The sequence below is a fragment of the Ornithorhynchus anatinus genome, chromosome 4, assembly GCF_004115215.2.
Source record: "Ornithorhynchus anatinus isolate Pmale09 chromosome 4, mOrnAna1.pri.v4, whole genome shotgun sequence".
Classification (NCBI taxonomy): domain Eukaryota; kingdom Metazoa; phylum Chordata; class Mammalia; order Monotremata; family Ornithorhynchidae; genus Ornithorhynchus; species Ornithorhynchus anatinus.
In genome coordinates this window covers 69,721,030-69,740,094 of record NC_041731.1, presented here as the reverse complement: position 1 = coordinate 69,740,094, position 19,065 = coordinate 69,721,030, and the positions used below count along the sequence as shown (strand labels likewise).

Below are 19,065 nucleotides of genomic sequence, written 5' to 3'. Positions count from 1 at the left end.
AATCATCTCAAAAAACGGCACCACCTCTCCCCTAACCAGCTCTGATTTAGCACTGTCTGAACGCAAATTTACAACCTGCCAACTCAGCCACATTCCTTCCTAAACCATACATTTAGTCCTCACTCCTTACCAAAACCTCTGTATTCTGGACACACGCCTCCTGAGTCATCCTATCACTCCCTTTGGACACCTTACCCACCATCCTCACCATCAATCTCTACTACCTCGTGCCCCTCTTCTTTCATCACTCTTTTCATACCGACCCCCATCCTGGTGTTAACCTGTTAGTTTCCTTCGCTACTGTACTCTGACCACTCCTTAGCCTCACTCACTGACTCCTCTACTGTTCTTGTTTGATACTCACTCTCTTGGAGAGTTGATACACTGACATTATTTAAGCTACTACCTCCATGCAGACTATTTCCAAATCTACCTCTCCTGACTTCTCTATAACCAGCAATCTTATATTTGCACCAGGACATCTCCACTTGGAAGTCCCACAGGCACTTCAGATTGATGTGCCTAATATCAAACATATCTTCTCTCCTAAATCTACTGCTCCTTTTAACTTTCCACAGATAATAATAATATTTGTTAAGCACTATATGACAGGCACAATACTGGGGTAGATACAAGGTATGGACATGACGTTGAGAGAATAGGCTGGCGTTAGAGGAGGAGAATGTAGTCTGGGATGTAGTTGGAGACGAACAGGTTAGATAGGAGGAGGATAGCTCATTGAGATCCTTAAAACTCAGCAACTCAACTCTCTACCAACTCATCAGCTCACCTCATGTATCTGTGCTCATCCGTTACTCTCTTCCTTCTTCCCAAGCTAATCTTCTAACTATACTGCTTTGCTTACTCTTCTACCTGTTCCCACAACTTGGAGAAACCTTCTGATTCCAATCCAACCACTGCCCTCCCCATATTTGAAGGCCTCCTAAAAGTCAACATCTTCCAACAAAGTCTTCCCCGATTATTTCCCCAGATCCAAAATCCTATAAAACCATCTGCCAACTCTAAGCACTAATGAGTTTAGGTTTATTTGATTGTACATTCAATCATTTATTTTGCTCCTCTGTTCATAAATACCTTTATATCTGTCTCCTCCCATCTTGTGGGAAGGGAATATATCACTAATTGTTTTCTACTTTCCAAATATTTAGCATTGCAACCACCAGGGGATGTTCAACAAATATTAACTTTCAGATTACTTCAATGCACACTTCAATTCCCATGGGAAAAAAAACGGAGCAGTTACAAATTTTTCTCCATGTTTTCAATAAAAGTCATGGAACCCCTTATAACCAAAACATCTTTTAAGCTGGTAAGTACAGTACTAACTGATGACTGGATCATATCACGGTTCCTTAGCGTCAGCATCCTAATTTATCCTAGTAAATGAGCACGTGTTCAAGAATCCCAGCTGAAGATAGCTGCTTGCTATATGGGACTTCATTTCCAGAGTCTGCAGTGAGGGAGTCGGAGTCTGTCTTTGTCCTCTGAATTGGTCACTGATATCAGCACCTGTCAGCATGGCATATGTCCAGAAAGAGGTGTTAGCTACCTCACTGTGGGTCAGTGGAATAAAGTCTGGTGGAAAAAAAAAAAAAACCTAGGCAGTGTGATCTAGTCCAAGGTGCGTGGGCCTGGGTTCTAATCTTGGCTCTGCCACTTTGCCCATTGTGTGACCTTGGGCAAAGACTCTGAATGAGCAGGATAACATTTTCTATAACTCAGTTGGGAGTCAGAGGTCATGGGTTCTAATCCCAGCTCTGCCACTTGTCAGATGTGTGACTCCTGCCAAGTCACTTTACTTCTCTGTGTCTCCATTACCTCAACGGTAAAATGGGGATTAAGACTGTGAGCCCCATGTACAACCTTGACTACCTTATATCCCCCAGTGCTTAGAATAGTGCTTGGCACATAGTAAGCAGTTAACAAATACTATCATAATCATCATCATCATCATCTGTAAAATGGGGATTAAATTCTCCTCTTAGACTATGAGCCCCATGTAGGTCAAGGTCTATGTCTGACCTGATTAACTTGTACCTACCCCAGCACTTAACATAGTGCTTGGCACACAGGATGCACTTAACAAATACCATAAAAAGAAAAAAAAGAGAAAAAAAGTATAGGAGTGGCAGCAGCAGCAATCCAGAAAGTTTTTTTTTGATCCCTCCCACTTCCAAACAAGCAGGAGACCTAAAATTCTGAGCCCGCCAAAATATTTATGGTACACTGAAAATGATAACACTAAACACTAATCAAGAAATGTTTACCTGACAGTTATTTAAATCAACAAATATGCAATGCCTAAATACAAGTTTGACAACTCTCTGCATTTTTAAAAATTAATTTATTTTTACACTGTCATGGCTTAAAAGCAGTTACTGTACAAAGACTCTGAAGAGACTGATGTGCAATCAATAGGTTCTTCTTGGGTTTATCTTTCCCGGAAACTATTCTTTTCAGTAGGTGTTTAGCTTTTCTTCCTGCTTAGCAGCAACTGGCATACTTAGATTTAGACAACATACTCTTTTTCAATTTCCACATTTACAGAGCATTAGTTTGAACAGTACCGGGGATTAAAGAATGTCATCTGCAAGGCAATAAGGTTGATCACGGACTTGTGAAATCTAAAGTGGGAAAATATGTAAAATCTTAAGATTGAGTGATCTGTAGGGTTTCCAACATGTCTTCCACTGCTTTCAGGGAGTATTTGGTTTCCTTCTTACTGCGACCTGCAAACTAATATAAGAGAAGTAATTAAACTCACTTTTAGACACTGAAAATCAAAATTTCAGTTTCATTTATCACTTTTTGAAAAGTTACAGTGCAAGACATTTTTGTATCACCAAATTTCTGAGGAATTCTAAAGTTGGTGCATTATAAATTCCAATAGAAAATAAACACATGCTATTTTTAACATCTCTGAAAGATTTTATCTTCAGTCAAATGTCCTGGTTAAAATTCCACTGTAGTCTTTTCTAGCTTCAGTTTTAAAGCAGTGAGATAACCTGTCTGACCTAGACTGCTTACTTTAAAGATCATTCACTTTGGAGAGAAAGGAAAGTCTGTATGACAAATGAAATTGAGCATATTCTCAAGCCAACTGACATGGGGCAATATATAAGCCGCTTTTTCTACGAATAACTTTTATTACAATTTTAAAAACAGTTGCTCATGATAGTCTTTTGCTATTTTCTGGATTTGGATAATTTCACTCATTTTACAGTAGTTATCTACTCAAAATATACTATGCAAGACACGATAAATTATTTAATCGGTTCAAGTAGTCCTTCCAATTTGACTTACGACTGCATCGATTCTAATTTTCCTTTACAGCTATTTTGAGACTGAATTTTGTGATCAATAGTGAAAGAAATGCAGTGCCATGAATACTCCTTATATGCATTTATAAATACAATGTGTGGCATGTTGAATTCAATACAACACACTTAACCATGGGTGAAGTGATGTGGAGTGGGGGGGTATGGAGGAAGAAAGCTGCTGACTACCCCATGCTGATTTCAAAATGAGTTTTGCAACTAGATGAACAATTCCCATCATTCAGCGGTCTGATCCAACACCACAGATTTACTGGCTAAATTGATCCTTTGAGTTAGTACAATCACACTGATTTTTAATACTCCTGCAATTCCCCCCCTTTTTTTGGGTCCCACTAAGAGAACTATAATTTACTGTTACTAGCTATTCTCCGGCTAAACCTTGACATCTAGACACTCAATAAATTTTCAAGTAAATGCTTTTTCTTCAACTACTACTGTATCTTAATATGGAGTTCTTGATTTATGGCATGTCCCTTTTCTCTTGTAATTAAGTTAATTTAGCAAACGTCTCATGATCTATTGGACAAGATTATGTGATCAAACACAGGTAACCTCACAGTAGCAACTATCTGTAAGGGCGAGTAACCTGCCAATGACCCCCGTGGCAACAGTTTAAGATAAAGTTTGCCTACTTAACCACTAGCTTTTGGTTAAACCTAATTTTGAATTTTAGCTTGATGTGGGAAATATGGCATGATGCAGAAACATTTAGGGCAGTAATCACGAAAAGCAAAATACTATAACAATTACAAAATGTTACATTTCATGAAATTTAAATTTTGAAATTGAGATTTTACTATGATCATGCAGGGTAACAGCAACCACATCCCGGGACTGGAATTCTGTAACTTCCTCTATGGTAAAAATGATATGGAGAAGTAGCCGTACATGCCTACCGCTCTCCAATTCATAAACTGTTGTGAAAACTTTTTGTGAGAACAGAAAGCTTCTTCTTCAAGTAAGCATGAATTATCCTAATCAGGAGATTAGAGTTATCCAATTCTTTGAGAAACAGCTTTAGTGAATAAAAAGAAAAATATGTGTTTCATTGCATGAGAATCTCTCAGTAAAATGACTGACTGCTAAAGGGATTGAGGTCAAAATAGAATATTGCATATCAGAAAGTGAGGCTACTTAATAACAAATAAAGCACTTGCATTGCTTTCATTTTAAATTCTGTGAAAACACAAGCCACATTATTAATTTATCATAGTTTTTTTGACACATCAATTTAAAGAGAGCTCACCCAAGAATGTATGTTAAGAGTCTGACATGTAATGCAATTCAGAACAAACAAAACTAACCTCTTTGTGTCAAAACAGATAAAAGAAAATTTGGAAATCTAAATCTATCACTTTAAATTTTGCTTGACAAGCAATTATTTTGTCTATTCCAGAATTATATGGCAATTTAACTGATTGAGCCGGAATCCTATTTTTCCTCTAAATCATGATTTAATTTTCTATTTCCCAAAAGGTTTGTAACAGAATCACCTCTGCAATCATAAATAACATATGGCTCACTAGCACTGAAGAATTTAACAGTGTACTAAAGAAGCGTTTATCTGGAAAATTACTGCAAGTAGAATCACATTAAACATTTTTGTGAACATTAATCAAACTTGCCTGCCCGTGCTGACATGCTTCAACTGAACATACTAAACCAATTACCTAATTGAAAAACAAGCAGCCATATTTTGTTTCGATGTCAAATAAAAACAAAACAAAAGAAGCATTCTTAAGTATTTATTTCTCGTTTTCGACTTGAAGACAACATATGGAAACAGATCATACTAAACAGGATTCATTTGTCAGCAGAGAGCGTATACCTAATTAAACCCGATTCAAGATTAACTTGAATTCACAAGTGATGCATCTAATGATGATAACCCCACATATCTTAATTAAACAACGGTAAGGAATGTTTTTACACTAAATACCGGTTTTAAAGTTAAAAATTAATTTATTTTACTTTTTCTCCATTGGTCTGGGTGATTTCATTTTACTTCTAAATCACTGAAGTTTTCTAAACAAACTGCCTTCTCACACATACAGACTCTTTCTCTTTCCCTCTCTCTCCCTTTTACACGCATACACACACACACACACGTGCAATACTATCAACTCTCAGCTCCTCTAAAAGCAAGGCAGGTCACAATGGGATCACATTCCTTGACATATAGCAGTATGAGGAATTAAACGAACATGATCCGGAATCCCTCGGCCCCTAAACAACTATCAAAATAAACAGATACAAAGAATAATCTTTGACTCCTTTCTATCATTCCCTCTCCATATTCAGTCATCAAAATCAAACAGTTCCGCTTTTGCAGTAATTCCCTGATCTACCCCTTTCTCTGCATCCTTGGTCATTTTCTGCTGATTGTGTGCATACCTACACAAAAGTACAAAAATTCATCTTCCACCACAGTTTTCTTCAAATCATTCCCCTTTTCAGCAATCTCCCACAAAAATCTACTGACAGCTACTAAAAAGTTGTAAATTTCTTTATAAATTTCTCCCTATTACTGACCTACCTTCAATCCCATTATATGCCACATTGGTGTCATCCTTATAGTCAACCTATGGACCTCAGTTATGTCTCACTCACTCCTGCCTCTAAACACACAACATCCTCTTGAAGTGTTTCCCGCCTTCACTCCTACTGACCATTTCCTTCCTTACCTTCAAAATACATTTCACCACAATCCCTTTTGAAGTTTCTAGATTAAACCTTTCTGAAATTTTAATCAACTCAGCATTAATGCAACTAGTGGTTCAAAAATAATAATAATGATAGTATTTAAGTGGTTACTACGTGCCAGGCACTGTACTAAGCGCTGGGGTAGATACAAGATAATCGGGTTGGGCATAGTCCCTGCCCCACACACAGGGCTCACTGTCTCAATCCCCATTTTACAGAAGAGGTGGTAAGTGAGGAAGAGAGAAGTGAAATGACTTGCCCAAGGTCACACAGCAGACAAGTGGCGGAGGCAGGATTAGAATCTGTAACATTTATATTAATGTTTATCTGCCCCTCTAAACTGTGAGTTTATTGTGGACAGGATATGTGTCTGTTTATTGCTGCATTGTACTCTCCCAAGAGCTTAGTACAATGCTTTACACACAGTAAGTGCTCGACAAATATGACGGAATGAATGAATGAACCCAGGTCCTTCTGACTCCCTAACCATTAGGCCATGTGGTTTCTGTGTGATTCTAGACAAAGTTTTTTTGAAAGCAAGAACTATGCTTTCTGCTTTCTTTGTATGCCTACTTCAGGGCTCTGTAGTAGAGGGTGCTCAAAACAAGTAGATTATAAGGTTGAACAGACCTGATAATGGTTAAGGAAAAGCAACACCAAAAGAAAAAATGGCTAAAGAAGCAAGAAAGAGTACATATAGTCTCCAGGTCCATCAGTGAAATCAATTAATGTAAATGGACATAATCATCTTCTAGTTTTCCCAATTTTAAATGGAGAGAATTACCTGTGTTTCATTTACTTAATTTATTTACTCATTTACTCATTTCTTGCATTTTTGTTACAAGAAAAACACTATTTAATAACATTCATCTTATTGCCAAGATATTAATATAATAATGGCATTTGTTAAGCACTTACTATGTGCCAAGCACTGTTCTAAGCGCTGGAGTACACACAACGTAATCAGGCTGTCCCACGTGGGGCTCACAGTCTTAATCCCCCATTTACCAGATGAGGTAACTGAGGCACAGAGAAAGTGAAGTGACTTGCCCAAAGTCACACATCTGACAAGTGGCAGAGCCAGGATTAGAACCCATGACCTCTGACTCCCAAGCCCGGGCTCCTTCCACTAAGCCATGATGCTTCTCTAAAGTAAAGTAAACATTAAACATTTTCTTATACACCTTTAGGGCACCTTCTCAATAGGAAAATTCTAAAAACCAGGAACTCTAGAAGATTCCGGTGTTGGCAAAAAATGGCAGATTGATCCTGCCATATGAAAGGGGCTTTATTAGAGTCTTCTGTGTGTTTAAACTTGTGCCCTGTTCCCACAATGCTGGGCAGCCTTAGATATCCAGCATATTTTTAAAATGGCATTTGTTCAATGCTTACTGGGTGCCAAGCACTGTACTAAGCATTAGAGTAGATACAAGTTAATCAGGTTGGACAGAGTCCCTGTCCCACATGGCACAGTCTAAATCCCCATTTTACATATAAAAAAGGGACTCTATTAATTGACTTACCCAAGGATACACAGAAACCAAGTCATGGAGCCGAGATTAAAACCCAAGTCCTCTGACTCTCAGGCCTGTGCTCTTTCCATTAAGGCACACTGCTTATTTATTCAAATCAGAGGTATTTATTGAGTGCTTACTGTGTACAGAGCACTGTACTAAACGTTTGGGAGAGTACAACAGAATTAGCAGACACGTAAGAAGCTTATAGTCTTTAAGGGGAGATGGATATTAATATAACTAATTTATGATATATAATTTAAAGATATATACATAAGTGCTGTGGGGCTGTGGGACAGATGTCAAATTCCCAAAGGTCAGAGATTCAAGTGCAGAGGCAATGCAGGAAGGAAAGCAAGCTGGGGAAAAGAGGGCTCAATCAGGGAAGTTCTCTTGGAAATGAGGCCTTAATAAGGCATAAAGGTGGGGAGTGTGGTGGTGTGGCATATATGCAGGGGGAGGGAGCTCCAGGCTAGGGGAGGACTTGAGAAAGGGACCGGTGGTGAGATTGACGAGATCGGGATACAGTGAGTCAGACCGGGCTAGAGAAGCAGAGGGTGTAGCCTGGGTTGTAATAGGAGATCAATTAGGTGAAGTAGGATGGGGTGAGCTGACTGAGTGCTTTAAAGTTAATGGTAAGGAGTTTCTGCTTGATGTGGAGCTGGATGGGCAGTTATTTAAGATACCTGAGGAGTGGGAAGACAAGGAATGAAGGTTTTTTTTAGAAAAACAATCCGTGCAGCAGTTAGGTATGGACTGGAGTGGGGAGAGACAGGAGGCTGGGAGTCAGCGAGGTGGGAGAAGCAGGAGTGAAGCAGGGATAGGATAAGTGCTTGAATCAGCATGGTGGCAGTTTGGATGGAGAGGAAAAGGCGGATTTTAGCGATGCTGTGAAGGTAGAACTTAATTCTATTTATTGCCATCTTGATTCTATTTATTGCCATTGTTTTTGTCTGTCTGTCTCACCCAATTAGACTGTAAGCCCATCAAAGGGCAGGGACTGTATCTGTTACTGATTTGTACATTCCAAGTGCTTAGTACAGCGCTCTGCACACAGTAAGCGCTCAATAAATACTATTGAATGAATGAATGAATAGAACTGACAGGATTTGGTGAGAGACTGAATACCTGGATGGAATCAGAGGACGAGTAAAAGACAATACCAAGGGTATGGGTTTACGAGCTCGGGAGAGAGTGGTACCGTTTACAGTGATCGGAAAGATGGGGGGAGGACAGGGTTTGAGTTGGAAGATATAAGGAGTTCAGTTCAGTTTCTGGATATGTTTGGATATGTTTATTTACTGAGCACTTACTTTGTGCAGAGCACTGTACTAGGCATTTGTGAGGTGGTAGACAAGTTCCTTACCCACAGCCAAACAAAACAGGGACTCAAAATTCTAAATTTAGATTTCTTTTCATGTGGTTATTCAATTTCCGCCTCAAAGTTAATACTTTCACCTAGGTAGAACTGAGGTTTTCAACATTCAAAACGATACTATATGTAGTATTTCAGAAAAGAAATATCTGAGGTATGCCATGTCCTGAACAAAGTTACCTTGGGTGAATTTGCTCAATCTTCTTTTTAACTCATGAATTAAAATTATCATCATCATCACTGTTATTGTTATTATCATCCTTTATCAACCTAAAAGTCAGTCTTCACCTCTTCTGAATCAATCAATCCATGGTACTTATTGAACGCTTGTTGAACGCAGAGCACTTGCACTAAGTGCTTGGGAGAGTACAGGACAATGGAGTTGAAAGACACGATCCTTGTACACAGGGAGCTTACTTGGGAATTATAAAGGATCACTATAATATAGCAGAGCTACAGATAAGCTGGTCTGAATTTTATTCAAAATGAATATAAAGGGTCATTTAGAGACATTAACAGCAAAAAGGACACCAACCTTACTGATGCGGAAGATCTAAATAACATTATGAACATGATACTAAAATGAAGGATAACATGGACTTGAATGGTTTTCAGTTTATCACAGTTTCATTACGAACTGGTTTACCACCTCTAACTACAATGCACCTTACAATATAACCTATTCACATTTATTCCCTGTGAAATAAAAATACAAGCCTATTAGAAATTTGCATGACACTTTAGAGATTGATGAAGGTGAATTAAGCTAAAAATTGGCTTTTCACTTGATACAAATAAACTGAACTTTAAGAAATGAAATGAATGAAACTGGCCAAATACAAAGTGAAAACACCCAAATACTAACCTGATAGGCTCTGTTTATTTGACTCGCTGCCCAACTGGCATATTTCATATTATCCTTTTTTGTTTTTGCACTTGCTTTTGGATTAGAAGCGATATGGCTTGCTGACTAGAAACAGAAAGGTCAACAAGTTAAGTTAAAAACACATTTCTTTTCCTTTCCATGAAAAACTGATATGTGATCATATCTATGACATGAACTATGTCAATCTTAGTTGAAAAATTTCCATGATATTTTGGACAGCTAAAAGTTATTTTGGGAAGTGATATGGGTTGAACGTTATCTGAAGAGTAAAAGACATAAACCCAAAAACAGAGGTGTAAAAGGGGCAGGGACCCCACCTATTTTGCTTGCTTTGTCCAGAGTTTAGTCCATCAATACGTGGATAGCACTTCATAGAGAGTCCTCGACCATATCGTATTCCTCTTTTGGGTCAATCCTAGGGAAATAGCACTGAAGCCGGTCATTTCTAGGCTGAACCTAAAATGACTGCTCTCCTCAAAAACTTGCTATCCAATGTTCAATTTTTTATAAAGTACTCAGCAAAACTCATGAAGTGTTCTTTGGGAAAAAAAAAATTCCAAACTTTCATTAAACCACCCATACATAGCTAATCTACAAAAGGGACAGCTCGTACAAGTTTAGCGTGGCTCACTGGAAAGAGCTCGGGCTTGGGAGTCAGAGGTCATGGTTTCTAATTCTGGCTCTGCCACTTGTAAGCTGTGTGGACTTGGGCAACCACTTAGCTTCTCTGTGCCTCAGTTTCCTAATCTGGAAAATGGGGATTGAGACCGTGAGCCCCACATGGGACAACCTGATCACCTTGAATCCCTCCACTGCTTAAACAGTGCTTTACACATAGTAAGCGCTTAACAAATACCAGCATCATTACTATTATTTAGAAGTCAATGTCTTTTTCCCGGACTATAAATGTAGTATTGGTAGGGCTCTCTCTAGTGATGGCGGTGAGATTTAGTCCTCTACAATAAACAGTGTTGATAGCTGTTTTTCTCTTTCCTACTAAAATTAAAGCTGCTACTTCTGTTGGAAGTCTTCTCCAAACAATCTCTGAGATGCATTGCAAATTACCTGGCCAACTTCCAGTGGAACTGTATGTTTAGAGCTGAGCTACTTACAGTTCTCAACAATGCCACTGGTTACTGATTCACATAGTCAAGAGATAATGGACTACAGAAATAAAAGAAGAGATGCACTTTCTAAATCTGCAAGATATGGCTCTGGACCCTAAAAATAAGGCCATCACTATCAGGATTCCAACAGAAGACAATGATAACTTCAGAGTTATCTAGTTCAATCAGATGACTTGCTGCAATAATTTGATAATTAAAAACAATTTACAGTTAAATAAAAAATAAACTTTTATGAAACTCTGAAAAACTTTCCTCTGATTTCTTTTAAAATAAGGTTAAAATGTTGTTCTTCCTGATTTTTTGAAAGAAAAATTCAGAGAAGGGGTTGTTTAAACCATAGAGCAACTTGATTTTCCTAAGATAATATAAACAAAGGTATGACTGTCTTCTTTAATAATAATAATGTGGTATTTGTTAAGTGCTTACTTATGTGCTGAGCACTGTTTTAAGCGCTGGGGTAGATACAGGGTAATCAGGTTGTCCCATGTGAGGCTAACAGTCTTCATCCCCATTTTACAGATGAAGTAACTGAGGCACAGAGAAGTCAAGTGATTTGCCCAAAGTCACACAGCTGACAGAAGACGGAGCTGGGATTAGAACCCCATGGACCTCTGACTCCTAAGCCTATGCTCTTTCCACTGAGCCACGCTGCTTCTTTCTGATAGAGTCCAAGGTGTTTCTGAGGAAATACAATGTCAATACCTGGATTACCCTCTTAATACCCTGATTACCTGGCAACACCCTGGCCTATAATTAGAGAAAAATGCTGGGCCCTGGAGGAGAACCTTAGAACCAAAGACAGGGAAACCTGGATCCCTGAAACAACTGCACCCACTATCACCACCTCCAGAAGACCATGTTGCAACTGATTAATGTGAAAGCAGGATTAACCTATCCATCAGACAAAAGCGGAAGCAGGAAGTGCGCCAAAGGACTCATTGGAAGGGAAAAGCCAAAGCAGGAAAGATTAGTTTGAGAAGCAGCATGGCCTAGTGGAAAGAGCATGAGCCCAGGAGTCAGAGGACCTTGGTTCTAATCCTTGGCTCTCTGACACTTTGATGCTGTGTGCCCTTGGGCAAATTACTTAACTTCTCTGTGCCTCCATTCCCTTATCTGTAAAATTGGGATTCAGTACCTATTATCCCTCAGTCTTTAATGCATACATAGTAAGTGATTAACAAATACCACAATTAGTACTAGTACAGGGCTACCTGGTCCAACCATTGGATAGTGGCAGGAATATAAAGCAGCTCAAAAAGAGGAAACTGGTTTTCCACACATTGTTTGGGGAAAATGGAATCTGGGACCAGAGAGGAAAAAGGAAGAGAAATGGCACAAATGACATGGCAGGCTGGGCAGGGGAAACTGGTTGGAAGGTTAGTGGGAACCACAGACAAACGAGGGTAGCCTAGATAGGTCAATCAATAGTAATTTATTGAGTGCTTACTGAGTACAGAGCACTAGGACTAGGTGCTTGAAAGAGTACAACCTAGCAGAGTTGGTAGATATGTTCCCTGCCCACCAGGAGCTTACAACAGACCCGAATCCATTCTGTGGCATTTTTATATGCATTACAAGGAAGAACTTCACAAGAGCATAGTTATTTTATGTATGCATATCACATGTGTGTATCTCTCTCTCTCTCTCCGTATATATGTATATACATACACACATGCATATATATATATATATATATAGTTTGCTGGCTCTCAGTTTACTTTTCCCAATGTTTTGTAATTCACCATCCAAATAATCTTCCCCCAACGTAATTACTGATAACACTTTAACAACGATGAACTTGAAACTGCAACTGGAAGAGGATATCACGTATTGATTTAAAGAGATGTTAAACTAAAGAATCTTACACCTAATCCTATAATGGGGAAAGATTAGTAACAGTTGTTCCCTGTTGGTAATAACTTCACATCATAGAACCAATTATCACTTCAAGGGAACCGAGCAGTCAATTGTAAAAAAAAATGGACTGACTGCAGAATTTTACTCAAAAAAGCACCATATTTTATTTTCCTCTCTACCTCTGGATTAAGAGCACTTTTGCCTCATTTCTCAACCAGGCATCTGTTACCCTGATATCGCACCTTCCAAGTTCTGCTCCCTATGTGCCCGATGCACCTCGAGCCACACGGAGGCTGACTACACCCTGACCCGCTCCACCAATCAATGAATGATATTTATTGAATTTCCGATCACTGTAGATGGCACCACCAAACTTCCTGTCTCACAAGTCCATAACCTTGGCGTTATCCTTGTCTCCTCTCTCTCATTCAACCCACATATTCAGTCCATCACCAAATCCTGTCAGTTCTACCTTCGTAACATTGCTAAAATCCACCTTTTCCTCTCTATCCAAGCTGCTACCACATAAATCGAATCACTTCTCTTATCCCACCTGAATTACTCTACCAACCTCCTTGCTGACCTCTCTGCTTCCTGTCTCTCCCCGCTCCAGTCCATACTTTCACCCTGCTCCCGGATCATTTTTCTACAAAAACATTCAGGACACGTCACCCTGGCGGTTGGAGGATGTGGGGAAGGGTCGGAGGTGAGATAGACAAGATGGAGGTATAGTGAGATGCTTGGCATTATAGTTGGCAACATGACTCTTCAGAGTACCTGCATGCCCTCTTTCTCCTTCCCCAGACACCACTAAAGCTCCTGGAGCCCTCGACATCTTCCGCCTTTCATTCAGTCATATTTATTGAGTGTTTACTGTGTGCCAAATCACTGTATAAGCTCTTGGGAGAGTACAATATACAATAAAAAGACCAATCCATGCCCACAGCAAGCTTACTGTTTAGAGGGGAGAGAGAGGCATTCTACTTGATTGCCACCCTGCCTCCCTGGAACCCTTACTACCTCTCCTCCACATTACCATAGAGCGTTCATCCTGACCTCACCATCTGGGTGAAAATGGAAAGGCAGCCGCAGCCTGACGTCGCCTCCAGAGAGTCTCGGGAAGAAGCTCGTTGGTAGGCAGGGAGGCGTCTACCAACTCTGTTTTTACCGTCAAGCTCTTAGTACAGTGCTTTGCACACGGTAAGCACTCAGGTTAATCTCCATTTTACAAATAGAGTAACCGAGGCGTAGAGAAGTTAAATGACTTGCTCAAAGTTCCATGGCAGACAAGTGATGGAGCTGGGATGAGAACCCCACGCCCTGTGATTCCCAAGCCACTAGGTCATGTTGCTTCTCTCTATGCAACTGCATATGCAAATAAAATACATAAATACTGTAAATTACTTTATACTTAAATATTGTACTTGGCCATTACTACACGATTACTGATTACTGGATGGGACAAGGGTAAGAGACTTACTGATTTTAAACAGCAGATTTAAAAAATAACACTAAGAATGCACTCAAACTCACCATGTAAAGTCCAAACAAAGCTCTCATATTTCTGTTGTTCAGTTTCAATGCCTGGGCAAAATATTTTCTTGAGTATTCGAGGTTTTCAAGTCCACCTTGAGTATATTTAACCTGTTAAAATTATAGACGGCTGAAACCTGTTTATTTTCCCACTCTGAAATACAGCATGTTTAATCATACCAAAGGCATTGGTAAAAGTAACTATCAAACTTAAAGAAACTCATTTTAGGGTTGTTAGAACTAATCCTAAATCTTGAATGCCCTGTGAAACTTTAACAAGACAAAAGCACTATTTTTTGGCAGTTTGATCTTCTCAAATATTTGAGTGTTTTTTTCAAAGACCAAGAAAAGTCACTGTTGTAAATGTCAAATTTATAAATGGTATGAAGAAAGGTCTCTTTCTTACTGCAATATAACGTAATTTTTATGCTCTGGTGAACTTTTTCTACAACAAACAAAATCCAAACATAGCTACTGAGCAGTATGAAGGTGTTTCAATATTATTTCTTAATATTTATGCTCTGGTGAAGTTTTTCTACAACAAACAAATCCAACATAGCAACAGAGTTGTATGTAGGTGTTTCAATATTATTTCTTAATTTTTATGCCTGGTGAAGTTTTTCTACAACAAACTCCAAATATAGCTTCATAGCTTCAGGTGAGTGTTTCAGTATTATGTCTTAGTTTGGAAGTACCGTCTTTTCTTTTCAGATTGAGGTCAATAAATAAATACACCTATTACTCTGTACCAAAGTTGGAAGTAATCCACTGAGCATACATAAAATGAGTTATATCAAGAAAAGTATCCTAACGTGACAAATGTTCAAAAACCACTATGAAAGCAATGTATTTGGAATGTACTTGTATTTGGAAGACAGATTTATGAATTGGACTTTAAAAATAATAACAATTTAGACATACCAAAGTAGATAAAGAAGGGATCTTGTGTAACCTTCAAATTTGATATGACAGTTTAAATATTTGATATTTCAAAAGATAGTGATATTTAGCAAGGATGGCTTATTTTAATATTTTATTTATTCTCCAAAACAAGCTCAATTCCAGTTAGAACTAAAGAAGAAAATGAACTGTACGTTGCATTTAAACATTGATTGCATAATCCACGTGAAACAAACTGAGTAAAGGTTTGATATTAACAACTATCTGCCTATTACAAGGAGGTAAATTCTAAAGAATTCAATTTTTAGTTTTTTAAAAGCTATCGGCAGTCACCAAACAGAATTGCTTTTAAAATGCAATTGATGCTTTAAAAATCACTTACTTCTGGCAAACTGTTGACAGTATAAGTGGTTGTGTGGATAGTCATCATAAGCTCCTCCAAACAAAAGGCTGCTTTTGCATAGCTGCAGAAACAGAAATGGGATCATCAAAATCTTCTTCAATTCTTAGTTCACCTACATCAATTAAAATCAAACTTTGCAAGGATTTTAACCAGTGTTACTCTCAAAACCACTCTAGAGTTAAAGGCGGTTATTTATTATATATCTTTCATTACTGAATTCATACATGAGAGCTCAATCTATTTTTAAAATGAAAGAATGATCTATGTAGTTATTCATGCATTACATCTAATTATGTTTTTGGTAATCTCAAACAAATACCATATTTTTAACAGCAACTATGAGATCAGCACTTAGGAATTCCTGAGCATACTAAAGATGATCTATGCAGGCTATTTAATTCAAAATCATAAAATGGACTGGAGACCGACATATAGATAAACAAATGAACTAAATTTTTGAGAAATATTTTAAAAAACAAAAATATGGGAAAATTATGATAGTTGGAGACTAAAGCTGAAAACGAGGAGTTTTCAAATGGAGATGTATTGACTGACAGAGATTCCACCCCAGGAAATGGGGATACAGATACAGATGTTTCAAATCATTTCTAAGTCATAATAAGGAATAACAGCATATATAACACTATAATGTGAAGCTGAACTTTTAGAATGTAAAAAGTGAGATCATTTTAGCAAGAGTAATGGCAGATTGGGAATATCTACTACTAACACTGGATCTTGTGATGAGATAACAGATCTATTGAAGAAGGATTCAGGACAAATTTGCCTAGTAAGTATAATTCCTAAAGAGAGGGGAAGGGTTAACTCTGAATAATTCAACTCTTGTCTACATTTTATTCCTCCTGTTGGACACGAGACCATTTGATACTCTGGGATAGGTGATGTAAAAATCTAGGCCCCTGGGGAAGATTAAAATGAGTTCTCCTTTGGCAAGGAGTACAGATCATACAAAAAATACCTTTTACTCTACACTAGTGAGTTCTCACTATAGTCAGACTTCTCAAGACTTATAAAAAACAGCTTGGAAAACTGCAGAGGCATATGGTTAAGGCACTACATTTTTTACACATGATATTACTCTAAACCCAACTGGACCCTGAGCATAAGAAGACCTTCCTAAAATGTGAGCCTTCAGAGAGAAAACAACACTTTCCTATATCCCCATTCCTAATACCTTTGTGTGTCTGTCACTTGTATATGGGAAGTAATTGGGGTTCAGCCTGAAATGATGTGGGGGACGGAAGTATGAGGAAGGTGGAATGGGGGGTGAGAAAAAGAGAGAGTAAAAAAGCATTCAAGAGCACCCTCATACACAAGAAAAGAGATGAGGGACAGAAAAAGCCAAAGAATTAGACACAGAGTTCGACAAAAATATAGCACACACGGCAGAGGGGAGAAAGGAAGGTGAAAAGGCTGAAGCAGACACAGAGGAAAGCTTTCCTAGCCTAGTTCCACCCTGTGCTAGCCCACCATTAGTAGAAAAGGGAAATGATGAGTCAGGTACAGACAATCGATGTGTCTTCAGCTACCGTTAAGGTTTATTCATTCTTTAAAAGTAATCACTTGATCACCCTTAAGACAAATTTTTATTTAACAATCTTAAAAAAGAAATCTGTTTTTGTCTTGAGTATATGGTAACTTTACCCAAAATGTGCTCTGCTACTGAATATTTTGTCTCCAGATTTCAAAAGCATAGAGTTGTTCCTCCTTATCCACTGTGGTACATTTTGAGAGTTCTGTAATGAAGATTAATTTCTAGTACAGAGTACTTCTGTGACCTTCTCTCCCTCTCCTTGTTTGCTGACTTATTCACCCTCTAGTCTGTAAGCTCCTTGTGGAGAAGGATCAGATCTACCTAATTTATCATACTGAACACCGCCATGCACAGTGGTGGTCTGTATACAATACCGGCTAAATAGCTACCACTGACCGACTGATAAGGTAGATAAAATGTAATTATCGGCCGCTTCGTGATTTTGGTTTTTGAAATATTTCTGAGTGAAATTTTTATGAATAGGTTCAAAACCTGTTTAGGCTAGAAGACTATTAGAGAAATAGGGCACTTTCTACCAACAATGCAAGCCTGTTTGGATTCAGCGTTGACCTGTGGGCAAAAGAAAGGGCTGTGTACAGGCGGGGCACCGCCTCAGACACGGCTAAGTGCCACAGAACAAATTTTGCTTAATGCACGGTTTAGAAGAATGTAAATCCCAAGTTATAGGAGCAGTGGGTTTACACAAATTGTCAGAGGTACTGAAAATAAAATGACACAGAGAAAAGGATATGACAAAAAAAGAATGGAGATGCAGAGTTAAAAGGAGAGGATAAGTTACTTCACCTGCCTCCAGCTTAGAGAAGAATATATGTTAGGGTTAATTTTTTAAAATTCACTAATTTCTTGAACACACATTACCCATATGTATCATGACTCAAGTAAATAGATAAGGTAGGCTCCAAACTTTTAACTGGGCACTTATTAGCAGTAGTGAACCAAATTAAGGGTTGTGGCAAACAATAAACACTGATTAATTTTCTTCCTTTCTTTTTTCCTCATATACATATGAATCATACCAGACATGAACACTTTAATGAATTACAATGAATAGAAGGAATTCTTTCTGTACATATATTTTGATGATGCTGAAAATTTCATGCTAATTTGGCCTAGTGTGGTATTAAAATGATGTAATATCAACTAACATAACCAGAACTCATTTCAAGACTGAACCTGTCTACACTAAAATTTTCAATGGCTAAAGCTGTAAAATCAAAAGTTAGACACATAACTTGTGACCTTTCCTTAAGATATCCAATTCTTAAGACAAAATTAAAGCCACCTAAAACAGGCTTAATATGCAAATGTATATTTTCATCTCTCTGGTCTATTGGATTTTCTCCACCTTAGATTAATTTACTCCCAACTGGAAAAATCTATATTTCCTTTTGAAAGAAAGATGAACGGTTTTTCGTTAGTTTTAGCTTCAAAGTCAAAATAGACTTTTTGTGACACTACTGAATAGGGTATGCTGATTACAATGAACATTTCCCTTTAAAAAAATTATTTTCAGCTCCTTCTCTATGAACAATTAATATTACGTGCTTAAAATCCTAATTATTCTTCTAATTTTTAACATTTAATTCTCTCAATTTTTATTACCTTTGCGGAAATAAAATCCATAGAACTATAACTTGTAGTTTCCCTTTTAAAAAAAAACCTAAGATTTCATATACTCAAATTCCGACTCACTTAATCTACTGCCCCAAATGTATGAACAAGAGTCATCAAGGACACTGTATTTTAAGAAATAAAGTTTTCAGGGGCAATATTTTTATATTATTACATTAATGTAGTATGAATAAAATGTCCATTGTTTTAATGTCAGCATA

At 37.9% G+C, this 19,065-nt stretch overlaps 1 protein-coding gene across 1 annotated transcript in view; it reads right to left on the bottom strand.

Moving 5' to 3' along the window:
• Positions 1-2,346: 2,346 nt before the first annotated feature.
• EMC2 (ER membrane protein complex subunit 2) overlaps positions 2,347-19,065 on the bottom strand; it is a 56,585-nt gene continuing 39,866 nt past the window's right edge. Inside the window, 5 exon segments of the mRNA XM_029062704.1 lie at positions 2,347-2,757; positions 9,817-9,921; positions 14,355-14,484; positions 15,633-15,675; positions 15,678-15,718. Coding sequence (XP_028918537.1) covers positions 2,671-2,757; positions 9,817-9,921; positions 14,355-14,484; positions 15,633-15,675; positions 15,678-15,718 — 406 coding nt within the window. The 3' untranslated portion in view covers positions 2,347-2,670.